This window comes from Sinocyclocheilus rhinocerous, unplaced genomic scaffold (genome assembly GCF_001515625.1).
Source record: "Sinocyclocheilus rhinocerous isolate Xijiao unplaced genomic scaffold, SAMN03320098_v1.1 scaffold211, whole genome shotgun sequence".
NCBI classification, from domain to species: Eukaryota; Metazoa; Chordata; class Actinopteri; order Cypriniformes; family Cyprinidae; genus Sinocyclocheilus; species Sinocyclocheilus rhinocerous.
Genome location: NW_015657292.1, coordinates 12,637 through 27,791, shown reverse-complemented (window position 1 = coordinate 27,791; position 15,155 = coordinate 12,637). Strand labels below are relative to the sequence as shown.

Genomic DNA, 15,155 nt, shown 5'->3' with positions numbered 1-15,155 from the left:
TATTATTATTTTTTTTTTTTTTTTTTTTTTTTTTTTTTTTTCCTGTCAGAAAAGTGCTATATTTCGATAAAATAATTATCAGTTGGTTTGATATTTTGTCTCATGAAATTACATTTAAAGTGAGGCTTTTTGTGCCACTGCATACTTTCCAGCGGATAGAAGACTTCCTGAAATACAACTTGTTGCATGTTTTTCTTGCTCATCTTTCAGCTTTACTCTTCATGACGACTCATCTGAAGAAGGAGAAGCAGATACCGCATGCCTCTGTTGCATTTCGTGTTAGTGTTCTTCATATGAGTGTGTGACTCCTCTCCGGCCTTGAGGAGTGAGTTGTTTTCTATTATGAAGTGAATGAGTCATCTGGGGGAGGGTGAGATTGGACCGGTCGTTTTTTTTTCCTGTCAGAAAAGTGCTATATTTCGATAAAATAATTATCAGTTGGTTTGATATTTTGTCTCATGAAATTACATTTAAAGTGAGGCTTTTTGTGCCACTGCATACTTTCCAGCGGATAGAATACTTCCTGAAATACAACTTGTTGCATGTTTTCTTGCTCATCTTTCAGCTTTACTCTTCATGACGACTCATCTGAAGAAGGAGAAGGAGATACCGCATGCCTCTGTTGCATTTCGTGTTAGTGTTCTTCATATGAGTGTGTGACTCCTCTCCGGCCTTGAGGAGTGAGTTGTTTTCTATTATGAAGTGAATGAGTCATCTGGGGGAGGGTGAGATTGGACCGGTCGCTGTCCGGTGGAGCCAGTCACAGCCTGGGGTCTAAACTTGGATAGGGAGGGTCTTCAGTCAGCTGTCGTGTACCGCCGAGCACTTTCTGGACTTTGTCGACCGGTAAATCACATATAAACCAGTGGAAAGAGCTTACATCGTCAGTAAACTTCTAGAACTCCTACATGAGCGCAGTATTACGCGTAAACTTGGGTGCGTAATTACGCGCCTAGAGACTTTTTTTCAAACTGCGCTCTTTTTGATAATAGATTAATTTCGGACTTCTGACAGGAACGCGACGTTTTGAACAAGAAAAGTTCTCTAGAGTCACTGTTTTCCTAGTTTCACCATGGCAGAAGGGGATTACTACACTATGGGCAACCGACAGAGGATTCCAAGGGATCCGTTTGGTGAACAGTCGCTCGCTTCTCGATTTATGGACGATGACTTTGGACTGCCACCTTTTCACGACGAGTTATCTATGGACTGGCCCGGCTGGGCACGACCTCGACTGAGCACCCGCCTTGACGCGCCGTGGACGGGCCCGTTGAGCACGGGCTTCCCGCGGGGCTTCAGCGCCAGATACAGCGAGGGTCCGCGCCGATCCAGCGCTCCCCTGACCAACCCAGACGAGCCGTGGAAAGTGTGCGTGAACGTGCACAGCTTCAGACCTGAGGAGCTTAATGTCAAAACTAAAGACGGTTTTGTAGAGGTGTCAGGTGAGAAAACACGTCTGAACTTTGAGAAGGATGAGTAATTGATAACATATGTGACCTGGAGCACAAAACCAGTCATAAGTAGCACGGGTTTATTTGTAGCAACAGCCAACAATACATTGTATGGGTCAAAATTATTGATTTTTCTTTTATGCAAAAATAATTAGGGTAGTATTAAGTAAAGATCATGTTCTATGAAGATATTTTACCGTAAATATATCAAAACTTAATTTTTGATTAGTAAAATGTATGGTTAAGAACTTCATTTGGACAACTTTAAAGGCGATTTTTTTTCAATATTTTGAATTTATTTTATTTTTTGCACCCTCAGATTCCAGATTTTCAAATAGTTTTATCTTGGCCAAATATTGTCCTCCTATCCTAACAAACCATACATCAATGGAAAGCCATTTAATGGAAATGGAAAGGATAAGATGTCTCAGTTTGACCCTTGTGACTGGTTTTGTGGTCCAGGGTCACATATTTTATAGCCTATAATAATAAATCATGGAATAACATGGAATGTTATATAAAATACAACCAAAAAACTGATTACTTTATTTATATTTATTACCATGCTTATTATTTATATACCTCTTTTCACAAAACAAAACATAATAAATTTTGCCCTCAAGTATTTATTTATTTTTATTTGCATAAAGCATAACATAACTCTAGTATGTTTTTTTTTCTACGTTGTCTTTGTTTTTTTGTTTATTTATTTATTTGCAAAGTATACAACTCTTTTAGTATGTTTTATTTTTTCCAATTTAAAAACGTATTTATTTATTTATTTGTTTGTTTGTTTGTTTGTTTGTTTACTCATAACTCCTTTAGTATGAGTTTTACTTTTCTGGTTTGTTTTTCTAATTTAACACATATTATCACAATATCAACACAACAATTTATTTTACTTTATTTTTATATGCAACTTTTCTTTTGCTTCCCCCAACCATTATTTAATTGATTAATTAAATATAAAAATAAAAATAAAATCCCACCAGGTTTTCAATAATGCCATTCTGGACTCCATAGGCTTATTCCATACATCACTGTTGCTGTCTCTCGACTGTGGTTTGAGAATGAAAGGCCTTTGGCATGACTTACACATTACCAGCAAATCTCTTGTAATCAGCCACCTGCTGAGATCCCTTGAGGATCACTCACATAAACACACTGAATTAGACCTCAAATAGAGAGTCCCACACTGCACGCCTTCCCTTGCTTTTTTCTCTTTAATGACTAAAGTTCTTTAGTAAAACTTATAAAGCGGAAAGGGTAAAGGGCAGTTGCTGTCTGCTCCATAAATACTGTATATTTGTTGACTGTGACGGCATGGCAGAAGTTCAGAGTTCAGGAGAGAGCAAAGGCCTGGTGCGCTGGGATATTTAGAAACACTGTGCTGGTATGCCAGCTGGGTCACTCAGTCACAGTGTGAGGAGGACTCAACGTCACACAACCTCATTCTAAAAGTGTCACACACAGATATCAAAGTGAACTACCCTACGCTCTGTTTTACCAAAGGCCTTTTCACAGACCTCAGATTCTGGTGACCAGTTTTGGAACACCTTGAAAATCGGCAAAACATTAAGTTCAACTTGTCCTGAAGGAAAGCATTGTCAAACAAATGCCACAGACATGTCTAAACATCTTTTTTAAAAAAGGTAATTGCGACTTTTTATCTCACAATTGAGTTTTATTCTCAGAGTTGGGAGTTTACATCCCATAATTCAGACTTTTTTTTCTCAAAATTGCGATTGCAAGTTATAAACCAGGTTTTTTTCCTAATTGATATCTTGCGATTGCTAGTTTACATCTCGCAATTCTGACTTTTTTCTTCCAAATTCTGAGGTTACTTCTCACAACTGTGAGACAAAAAGTCACAACGGTTAGATGTAAACACAGAATTCGGAGGGGGGGAAAAACTCAGAATCGCGACAACTTGTAATTACGAGTTTGTAGCTTGCCGTTCTAAGATATAAACTCGCAACTATGAGAAAAAAAGTCGGAACTGTGAGATATACTCTAAAATTCAGAGAAAGAAGCCAGAATTGTAAGATGTAAGCTATAGAATTCCAAGAAAAACGTCACAATTGTGAGATGTAAATAAGAATTTTGAGAAAAAAAAAGTCAGAATTGCAAGATATACACTAGTATTCCCGAGAAAAAAATCAGAACAGCGAGATGTACACTCAGAATTTTGTGAAAGAATTCAAAACTGTGAGATGTAAACACAATTATGAGGGAAAAAGTCTGAATTGCGACATATAGACTCGCAATTACGAGAGAAAAAAGTCAGAACTGCTAGATATACTCTAGAATTCCAAGAAAAAGTCACAACTGTGAAATGTAAACTCAGAATTATGAGGAAAAAAGTCATTTTTCCAATTGTGACTTGTGAATTTTGATAACTTGCTATTCTAAGATATAACCTCGCAATTATGATAATTGAAAAATGAGGCAGAAATAAGCTTCCATATATACAGTACATATATACATTGAGAAACTTTGCTCTCCTTTCATTCATATACATGTTAAACTGTTAGCTAAAATTATATTAGCTGCAGAGTATGAGCATATGGACAGGAGGATAATCAATCAAATGTGTTTGTGCTCATAGTGTTCTCTAAAGAGCCAGTTATTGTAGATATGTAGGCCACGGCGAGACACAGTGTGGCATGACTGGCATTTAGTGACCAACAGCTGCAGAGAATGAGGCCAAGAGGCTTTTAAACGGGTCGTCTTGATTTGAAATAGCACAAAATATAGTGTTGCCTTCACAATGACTGTAAAACGGGAAGGGACTTCAAACAAAAAAAACAGCCTTATATGGACAGAAAGTCTTTTAGAATATAAACCTGTTCGAGTCTAATTTAATGTCAGTGTGGTAAAGGTTACACTTCTGTGCCAAACATTATAGCTTTTCATGAGCAACCAGTGCTGGGATCGACTTCAAGATACCTGTATATATTGATGTTGTGTTTAAAGCAAAAGCAATTCTCTACACCTCTTGTTTAAAAGCTGATAACTGCAGAATGTCATAAGTGTTGTATGGTCATATCGATCATCTCGCTTGAAGGCATCGATCTCTGCGTTAACAACTGCCTTTATGTCTTTTCACCAGGGAAGCATGAGGAAAAGCAAGACGAGGGCGGAATTGTTACCAAAAACTTCACGAAGAAAATTCAGTACGTATCATGATTGTATCAAAAGTTTCCGGAGGCTTCTGATTTGGAACCTTCTAGAATGATGACGCAACTTCCCGGAGTTATTAAAGCAACACAAAGCATTCCCACTCCTCCACCCGCCCCAACCTCTCTGCTTTCTTCTCGCTCTTCAGAGTCAAATTGGATGGTAGAGGCAGAGGAAAAGAATCAAAGTTAGGAGATAAAATAGAAAAGGGAAAACTCTCGTTAGACTCAGACAACATATCATGTGGCTCTGATGTCGACAGTAATTAAGCGACATGGTGATTTGAAGTTTTTCTTTTTTTCTTTTTTGTCACCATGCTGTTTCTCTGACAGAGACCAAGAAAGAGACTCTGAGAAAGAAAAAGAATTACATTATTGACCAAATGCAGCACAATTTTAGTATTCTAACACAAGAGACATACGTTATAATTCGAAAGTTTTTTTAAAATTATTATTTAAGTTTAACATGGATGCATTAAATTGATCAAAAGTGACAGTAAAGATATTTCTAATGGTATACAAGATTTCTGTTTCAGAAAATGTTCATCTCTGTATTTCTGTTTACAAAGAATCTTAAATATGTCACGGTTTCACAAAAATATTAAGCAACATTGATAATAATAAGAAATGGAGCAGCATAATATAATATGATATATTATAATATTGGTGATAATAAGAATCTTGAGCAGCAAATCAGGATATTAGAATGATGTCTGAAGGATAATGTGGCACTGAATGATGCTGAAAATTCAGCTTTGCATCACAGGAATAAATTAAATTTTAAAACATATTCGAATTTAAAAAGTTATTTTACATTGTAATAATATTTCACAATATTACTGTTTTTACTGTATTTTTTAATCAAATAAATGCCGCCTTGTGGAACATAAAATACTTTAAAAAAAAACTTACTGAACCCAAACTTTTAAACGCTAATGTAGGTCCTTCTTCTACTTTCAGTCTAAACTTCTTATTTGATCTGATGTTGACAGACCATGTTGGTGATGCGAAATGTTAGAGACTTTCCAACAGTGTTGAACATTAGCATTCTGCTGAGCTAAGAACACAATACTCTTATAGAAGATATAGGTCACGCATAAGTACTGGGTAGAATAATCAATTTTTTAATTAAGCTGATCGTTTTTACTGATAGCTTTCAGTATTGAATGAAATCTCAGTCTTTGTGTCTGAGTCACAGCGCAGGACGGCTGTAGCATTGCTGTGCTAATTGAACAGTGTCAGGCCACTGAAGGCAGCTACATGATAAGGTTTATATAAACTCCACAGAAGCTTGGCAACAAGCATGGAACCTTCCAGCCTTATTTGGCCATGATGACAGACAAAGCTCAGAGTCTCTCTGTCTCTCTCTCTCTCTCTCTCTCTCTCTTTGTATCTCTGTAACTCTCTTTCTAAAGGCAGAGATTAAAAACAACAATGAAACACTACATTAGCTCTGTTCTAAACCCTAGTAAGCTCTAACTGGGCACCATAGGTGTAAAATGCTGATCCGAACAGCATTAGACCAAAATTAAGTAGTATTAAAGCGTTAGTTCACCCAAAAATGAAAATTAGGCTGCGTTTTACTCACCCCCGAGGCATCCTAGGTGTATATGACTTTCTTCTTTCAGACGAATCCAGTCGGAGTTATATTAAAAATTGTCCTGGCTATTCCAAGCTCTATCATTGCAGTCAGCGGGTGTTGCAGTGCTTCAGTCCAAAAGAAGTTAAATAAAAAGCACCCATCCATAAAAAAGTGTCTCACACGGCTCCGGGGGGTGAACAAAGGCCTCCTGTAGCGAATTGATGCGTTTTTGTAAGAAAAATATCCATATTCAAAACGTAATAATCAATTTAATCTAGCTTGCGCTCACTGTTGTACACGGAAGCAGTTCCGGGCAGATGACGTACGTGGTCGGTGTTGCGCATGCGCCGCTCAGAAGTGACGAACGCGGAAACGCAGTGGAGAGATCAAAACAAAACAACGGTCACTAATTAGAAGTACAAAACGAGGATTTGTAAAGAAGAATGTCAGAGGATTTCGATATAAGCCAAGAGGAGACTGGTTTTCCTTTGCTAAAGTAAGGAAACTTTGCTTCTTTTGCTCCTGTAAACAAACGTTGGTTTTCACGAGACTCACCGGCGCATGCGCAACACCGACCTCATACGTCATGCTCCCGGAGCTGCTTCCAGTGTACAACAGTGAGCGCAAGCTAGATTAAATTGATTATTACGTTTTGAATATGGATATTTTTCTTACAAAAATGCATTAATTCGCTACAGGAGGCCTTTGTTCACCCCCCGGAGACGTGTGAGGCATTGTTTTTTATGGATGGGCGCTTTTTATTTCACTTCTTTTGGACTGAAGCAATGCAACACCCACTGACTGCAATCATAGAGCTTGGAATAGCCAGGACAATTTTTAATATAACTCTGACTGGATTCGTCTGAAAGAAGAAAGTCACACCTAGGATGCTTCAAGGGTGAGTAAAACACAGCCTAATTTTCATTTTTGGGTGAACTAACCCTGTAAATGTAGTTTTGTATGCTGTACCGTTCTAAAAATTTAGGGTCAGTATGATTTTTTTTATATATAAATTTATACTTTTATTCAATAAGGACACATTAAATTGATCAAAAGTTTCAGTAAAGGCATAATTTTAGTTACAAAAGATTTCTATTTCAAATAAATGCTATTTTTCTAAACTTTCTATTTATCAAAAAATTCTGAGGAAAAATGCATCGCGGTTTGCTCAAAAATATTAAGCAGCACATTTTTTTGTAATTTTTTTGTAAGCAGCAAATCAGCCTATTACAATGATTTCTGAAGGATCATGAGACATTGAGAACTGGAGTAATGATGCTGAAAAATGAGCGTTACCATCACTGGAATAAATGACATTTTAAAATATATTAAAATAAAAAAAAATTGAAATTGTATATAATAAGTAATAATTTGTAATAGTATTTCACAATATTACTGTTTACAGTAAACAATTCAGCCTTGGTGCACATAAAATAATTTTCACTAACATTAACATCTTACAGACTCCAAACTTTTGAATGGCACTATTCAGTGAACATACTTTTTTCCAGCCCCAATTTTTTTTGACAATGATAATATATTAAACGTGCTTAATATTCATGTGTTGAAAAGAAAAAGAAAAATAGTCAGTCTAATTAAAAATGGTCAGGTTTTGTGTGTTTTGTATATTTTTATGCTTGTTAGAGTAGGGCATCTCATCATTAGTTTAGAAACTTGTTAAAGTCAAACTCTATAAATAATTGCATGAGGGTTTCTTTTTTCACTATGTGTGGAGTTTCTGCCTATGCAGAGCATTACAAGGAAGGTTTGGATGTTGACTTTTGCAGTGCATTTAGTAATATATTGCTGACCATGGAAATGCATTTATTTCTATACACTGTGTTAAGTACAATTATTTTATCTAGCATTACCCAAACACTGCATTCACCTCTCAAATCTCTAAAGCGGCCCTAAAAGGTCCCCCACCTCTAGACTTGTGCAGCAGAAGACCAGCAGGAAGTGACTTTGTATGATATCACCATCCATTCATGTTCAAAACAAGTTCCACCCTTTCTCTGTAGAGCAGATATGAATTTATGGCAATCCAGGCTTAAAGGCATCACAATTCAAACAAACAGTAAGAACTCCTCTCATTAAAATGGCTGCAGTCAGTCTGCCTGCCGGGTGATTAGACAAGTGTGCAGATGGAAATTTCTGGTGATAAACTTTGCATCAGGAGGCGATTTGTAATAATTGGCAACAGACTCTATTTCTGAGCCCAGCACCTGGAGGGAGCAGGACTCGCTCACTTTCTCTCTCTTTCTCTCATTGCATGTGATGGCAGGCAGAACATTTAAATGAAAACCACGAAATGCATTGGGAATTATCTTCTAGCCACAAGCTGCCACACAGAAAATGAAGTTTGTTGGAAATTAAATCAAAATGAGAATATACTGAGTACACATGGGGATAGTGTGAGCAACTTGCACAATTCTGGGTTAATATCAACTTTAGACTCGAGTTAAAACTCAATTAGTCTGGGTTATGTTATTTTCACGCAATACTGTGTAGTTGTTAATATTAAACTAGCATTTGTCAGATTGTAACATTTGATTTCAAGCTTCAGTGCAACTGCAGAGTACAATCCAAAAGCGCTTTTTAAGGTGAAAAATTATGGTATGCATTTACAGTAGATATGTGACCATGGACCACAAAACCAGTCATAAGGGTCAATTTTTTGAAATTGAGATTTATGCATCATCTGAAAGCTGAATAAATACGCTTTCCATTGATGTATGGTTTGTTAAAAAGTTTTAAAGCTTTAAAGTTGTCCAAATGAAGTTCTTAGCCATGCATATTACTAATCAAAAATTAAGTTTTGATATATTTATGGTAGGAAATTCACAAAATATCTTCATGGAACATGATCTTTACTTGATATCCTAATGATTTTTGGCATAAAAGAAAAATAAATATAATTTTGACCCATACAATGAATTTGTTGGCTATTGCTTCAAATATACCCGTGCTACTTAAGACTGGTTTTGTGGTCATATTAGCTTTCAGTACAGTGACAATTTATAATGGCCTAAATCAGAATCTTGTTCAGTCTGTATCAAAGAGGTATATCTTCATTGGCATTGATGGTTCCATGAAGAAAGTTTAACATCCATGGAAACATTTCATTGCACAAAGGTTCTTTAGATTATTAAAAGGTTCTTCTTGTTGTTCTTTTAAGAACTGCTTACTGAAATGTTCTCTGAGGAACCCAATGGCATTGCTGTGAAAACCCCATTTTGGAATCGTTCTACTCTTTCTTCTTTCACAGAATCCCATCCGATGTGGACCCTCTCACTGTGTTTGCCTCTCTGTCTCCGGAAGGGGTTCTCATCATTGAAGCCCGGCAGACCCCTCCGTACTACCTCTACAGCAACGAAATGCCCGCAGAACCCATGGAAGAACCCGAGGCCAGACCTCAGGAACCCAGTATGGCTTCAGCCGAAGTCTTTGCAGCCAGGGAGTGAATGTGAGCTTACATGCCCTTGGTATTTGTTCCAAGCCAGTGCCAAAACCTAGTTTTATCAGTTTCATAAATTTACTTAAATCAAAAGTCATTAATCTGCTAGTGAGTAGTCCATAAATCAAGTGTTACTCTACATGGTACATGGTTGGATCAAATACCAGCAGCTTTCAGTTACTACGTCAGAGAAGAAAAATGAACGTGATAGAGCTACCAGTCAAGTAACAAGGGAAAGGTTCGAAATGAGATGAGACCAGACGAATTTCTGTAATAAAGAGTCTACGGCCATAAACATACTCTACGCAAGTACATAAATGCAAAAGCGTGGTTAAACATTGTAATGGCAAGTCTCAATCCTCAAGGGGGCGATAAAGCTCCCTTCAGATGTCAGCAATTTAAAGGGATAGGATAGTTCACCCAAAAATGAACTCATCATTTACTCGTCCACATGTTGCTCCAAACATGAATGACTTTATTTCCTCTATGCAACACAAAACATTTTTGTCCTTACTATAAGTGTCAATATGATCCAATGTTATTTTAAACCTCTTTGAGTTTCACTGTATGAACAACAACAAAGAAAAAGTTCTTCAAAGAGTCCTTCGAAAATCTTGTGTTCCGTAGAAGAAGCTCATACAGGTTTGCAAACAACAAGAGATTTAAGTAACATTTAACTCGTTTTCTAGCTTGAGTTCTAAGTTAAGATTCTCCTTAAACTGTTGCTTCGTCATATTCTGATCAGATAGAGGACAACACTGGGAATGCAATGCATGCTTTTGTTGCAATATAAATAACTTTGAGATGCAAAATCAACACTCTAAAAAATGCTGGGTTGTTTCAACCCAACGTTGGGTCAAATATGGACTAACCCAACTGTTAGGTAAAATTTTTACATTAAATTTTTAACCCAAAAGTTGGGTTAGTCCATATTTGACCCAAAGTTGGGTTGAAACAAAGTGAAGCTTGCGTAGCTACAGTTTGTGTTCACATACTTGTGTAGAGTATGTTTTGGACTTTCTGTCCCTCATATAAACCTAAACTTGTTTTGGCCCTGAGGAAGTGCTCTTTTAATCATCTGAGTATTTGTCATGTTGGACTATTTATATGGTCTTCTCTGAGAACTGGGCGTGAGTGCTGGAGCTCTTTCTCAAAGGCTGTTTATTGTCTCTTCTTCTTTTCTTATTTGTGTGTGTTTTTTTCTTTTTGTGTAGGGATGTATGCTATGCATTTTTATAATAAATGACATTTACGAAAGCAAGCCTTTTATTTATTACTCCTCTCTGCAAATCTGTAAAGTTAATAAATGAGCTGAGATGTTATTTCTCCTACAGCTTTACACCTGTTTGCTTATCTCACTTATATAACCTCCTTATGCTGTCGAGTAATAAATCAAGCATCACGCTTTCCTTGGTTTCTCTCTGTCTCACAATCCTCTGTCCTTTATCACATCTGGGTGTTCGCTTGGCAGATTGGCTGTGTGCTTATGGGAGCGACTCCATGGGAGTTGTCTTTGCACGGTGGCGGTAATTGGGTGACAGATTAGTGTGGAGATTATTCCGAACGCTTTGGCTCGCTTTCAATCTCCTCGACGAGGATGCGGAGAGAAAATATTGAAGAAAACGGTACTCTACTGCTGATTAACTGATGTGTTGGCCCATTGGATTTTTCTCCTCAAATCGATCTGCGCTCTCGCTTTGTATAATTTTCAGGGTTTGAGGTTAATGAATCACAAATATAAACATGGTAAAGAGGCGCTGACATCATAACCATCCGAGTTAGATGAGAATTACACAATATTTACTAGAACTCGAGGGATGTAATGTGCAACCATATTCACTGCATAAAAAATTCATATAAAATTCTCTGCAAGCACAAGAAGTCAACTAGGTGCCACCATGACAATCTCCATCTGTCACCTTTAGTTAGAAACATTTCTCAGCTTTCGCTGATTAATCGCTCGTGTTATTGTAAAGCACAACAAGAAGCTTCACACAATCTTGCTCAGGTCTTTATTAGTGCTAAGAAGATGCATGTTACAGTAAATTCGAAGGCTAAGGCAAGAGTTGGGATGTTGCTATTTTGTAGCCTACATTTTGTCTACATCCATCTCCTTTTGGAGCACCTGCTGAGGGGTGAACACCTCTTGGGTTTGCCCGAAGGTTGATTGCTCATCTTCTGTCACAGCAGGGTCTGTATATCCCTCTTCACCCTCCAGTTCTCGAGGCTGCTTGACCTCTGCCTGCTGTCCTTGCTCGGAGGTGATGGTGTCTGGAGTCTCTGGAGCCTGAGGCTTGTCTGCAGACTCCTCTCCGTCTCGCTCGGTGCCCTCAGTCGCCTCTTGAAAAGCAGCTTCTTTGTCCTCCTCTCCGGGATCACCAACCCGCTCTCTTCCAGACTCAATGGTAACCGCCGCAGCTCCTGAGTTGGACTGGGGTTGTGGTTCTCTAGATGGATCTACATCAGATACAGTCTGCTGGTCTGGTTCGGTGACCTCTCCACTTTCAGGATGCTCAGTTGAGACTGAGGGTTCAGGAGTTTCTCCTTCAAATGATTCTGGTTTGGCCTCGGCTTCAACGCTGGTTTGAGGCTCGTCTTGTTGTTTTCCTCCAACGGTTTCCTCCAGCTGTGTCAAACACAAAACAGCCTTTAAATGAAGTCAAGAGCTTAAATGCCACATCAAGACCCTAAAATGCCAGGGTCAGTGTACACAAAAATGATTAATTTTCTGGGTTGTGAAGAAAGGCCATATGTCCCCTGCGGGAAAATAAGCTTGCATTTAATCTCTTTGTTGGTTATTAGAACAATTATGAGCTTGGTAATTGGAATTGCTGGGCGATTAATTTATGAACTGACTTTAAATTTGGCATTTGATGTTTACGTGGCATTGTAGAATCGTATACCTCTAATTATTTCTGAAATCCTTTTTGCTTTCATGTAAAAAAACATTTAGTTTTGAAGCCTGTTATGACAGCATGCCTTAATAAATTGGAGTAAGCCGAAAAAGACATGCAACGGGTAAACAATATCTGGCATTTCTAAAGCAAGAAAAGTTGAGTGGCCACATCCTATGCAATAATATAACACAACAAAATAATTGAAATAATAGGTTTTGAGAAGTCCTTTTCTCCCATTTTCTTCCATGCCTGTATTACACCCTAGTTTCCCCTGCAAACTTAAATTGCTGTCAGCTTTTTGCCAATAGACTGGCTAATATTACAGCTTCTGGGAGACAGTTACTCTATCTGCGATGTCTAGCTTTTATACAAAACCAATTAGGCACCGGTGGATGGATGAGTAGTGTTTACCCCTTGGATTTACCGAGAAAAGTTTTCAATAATGATAATAATGGGGCCATTTCACTGTGAATGACAGAAAGCACCACTTAAATGTAATATGGTGATATATTATAAACAAGTGCAATGCATGCCACCCAGAACACTCAGTGCCTAATTTTGAGCTTCAATAAGTGAAAATGTTCAGACTGTATGATTACAGATTAAACAGCTGTCAGAACTAATCAATACCTGGATGGGGATATTGACATCAGCAGGGAGGGGAATGCTGGGTGATGGTGCTTCCACTGTAAGAATCCCATCGGAGGACAGACAGGACTGGAGACTTTCAGCTTCAACACCACCTGGAAGTCTTAGGCAGTGGTGAGAAAAAATCATTCTGTTAATTTGTTTTTATTGATCAACAGCTTTGTGAAAATTTCACACACTCTGTGCTAAAACAGAATAAAATAGACCTTTAGTCCACCATTCAAAGGATTTTTTCAAAAGAAATTATTACTTTTATTCAGCAAGAACACATTAAATTGATCAAAAGTGACAGTATATAGAATTTTACACAAAATTTCAAATAACTTCTGCTTTTTTAAACTTTTTATACATCAAAGAATCCTGAAAAAAAATCAAAAATATCAAGCAGCACAACTGTATCAGGCTCCTATATTTATGTTCAATTCTTTCACTTTAATTGCATTAAAAAAAAAACTATACATTGCCATTAGACTAAAATTACTGAACCTAAACATAGGAGCCTGATAAAACAAAGTGCTCAATTTAGATGAAAATTTCAGACGGCTCTTAGAGCCTTTTGCATCTGAATATATGTGTGTGTGTGTGTGTCTTTATCTCTTTATAGTAGTCTTTATCACCCATACCTGCAACTACTAAAAGTCCATCCTGTATTTTGACAGTGATCTCCGAGGGAGCGAAGTGATTGACATCCAAGCTAATTTTCCACTTGCACATCTCACCAACCACTTCCGACACCCCTCCACTCATCTCCCTTCGTAGCTTAGACATGCGCTGTCCTGGGGCCTGAGCAAAGGGAGTGAACACGGCTGTGCGCAAGTACCCAGGCCAAGACGACGTCCCCAGCCTTCTGAAGATGCCCTCCATCCAGCTGAGGTCTTGAGGGTCCAATAACGGAGGCAGGCCGTAATGTTGGTTAAAGATTACGCTGGGCCATCTGTAGCTCAGGGGATTCCAAGATACATCATGACAATATTGAGGCCTGGATGGCGACTTGATAGCATCCGCCATAGTGAGAAAATCGAAGCGTGAAAGGAAGAAAAAGATTTGGAAGGTCCAGCCACAGTAGAATTAAAGAAGTGCTAACTGTACCAAAACGAGACCACTGCGCAATAAATGCAACCCCAAATGTGAGCGGCAGACATCGCAGACGCTGTTTATATAGCGTCCTTGTGTTTTAACACTTACTAAGCACTAACCATGATGCTATCAGAGGAGAATGTAGGAACGAAGTGATGGCTAGGTTCAATCTGCTGCTGGAAGGGTGGAGGGGCTCTATGGGAGATGCTAATTAAGGATATTTATAGATCGAAAAGGGAAGCAACAAATAGCTATTTGATGAGAACGAACAGCCTGAGTGAAGTCCTGCTTAGCCTTTGACAGGCAAAGAGCTTTTTATTGATCTGATCGTTAATGGCGATGTAGAAACTATTAAAGTGTTGAGGTGTCTATATAGAGGTTGTGAAGGCGTCTAAGTGCTTGTTAACTTTATTTCTTGGAATCCGAATGAAAGAGTGCACAGGAGACTTTCTTTAATGGGCCCAGTGCAGCCAACTCACCATTATTAATCTCAGCGCCGAGGCATACAGCTGCTGCACAATTATGTTTTCTCAACACTTTATTGTTGTGTTCAGGTTCTATTTAATATTCTGTGTTTCGGGAGCCTGTACCTGGTGTGCAATATGATTAAAAATGTATATCATTGAATATTATTTCACTAAGTGTTACTATAAAGATGCTTGCTATTTTAAACTTACACAGTTTGGCCTGAGCAATATCTGTGATGCACAACTGTGTTAATAATCCATCCAGCATGGCTTCAAATACCGTGGGCTGGACAGGTTACCACTGGAGACCAAGCGGCCAACATTAGGCTCAGTTTGCACTGCGAGACTTTATGTCGAAGACCGCTGCTGCTTTTATATGCCTGAATATATCTGAACC

The 15,155-nt window shown here is 38.1% G+C and overlaps 1 protein-coding gene and 1 pseudogene across 1 annotated transcript; one reads left to right on the top strand and one right to left on the bottom strand.

Annotated features, from left to right (window-relative positions):
• The first annotated feature begins 739 nt into the window (after window positions 1–739).
• Window positions 740–9,908, top strand: LOC107720866 (heat shock protein beta-8-like). Its single transcript, XM_016528695.1, has 3 exons — window positions 740–1,442; window positions 4,564–4,627; window positions 9,481–9,908. Exons 1-3 carry the CDS (start codon window positions 1,073–1,075, stop codon window positions 9,674–9,676), a joined length of 630 nt encoding a protein of 209 aa, XP_016384181.1. The 5' UTR covers window positions 740–1,072; the 3' UTR covers window positions 9,677–9,908.
• Window positions 9,909–11,758: 1,850 nt separating this feature from the next.
• On the bottom strand, window positions 11,759–14,358 carry LOC107720864 (uncharacterized; annotated as a pseudogene).
• Window positions 14,359–15,155: the final 797 nt, after the last annotated feature.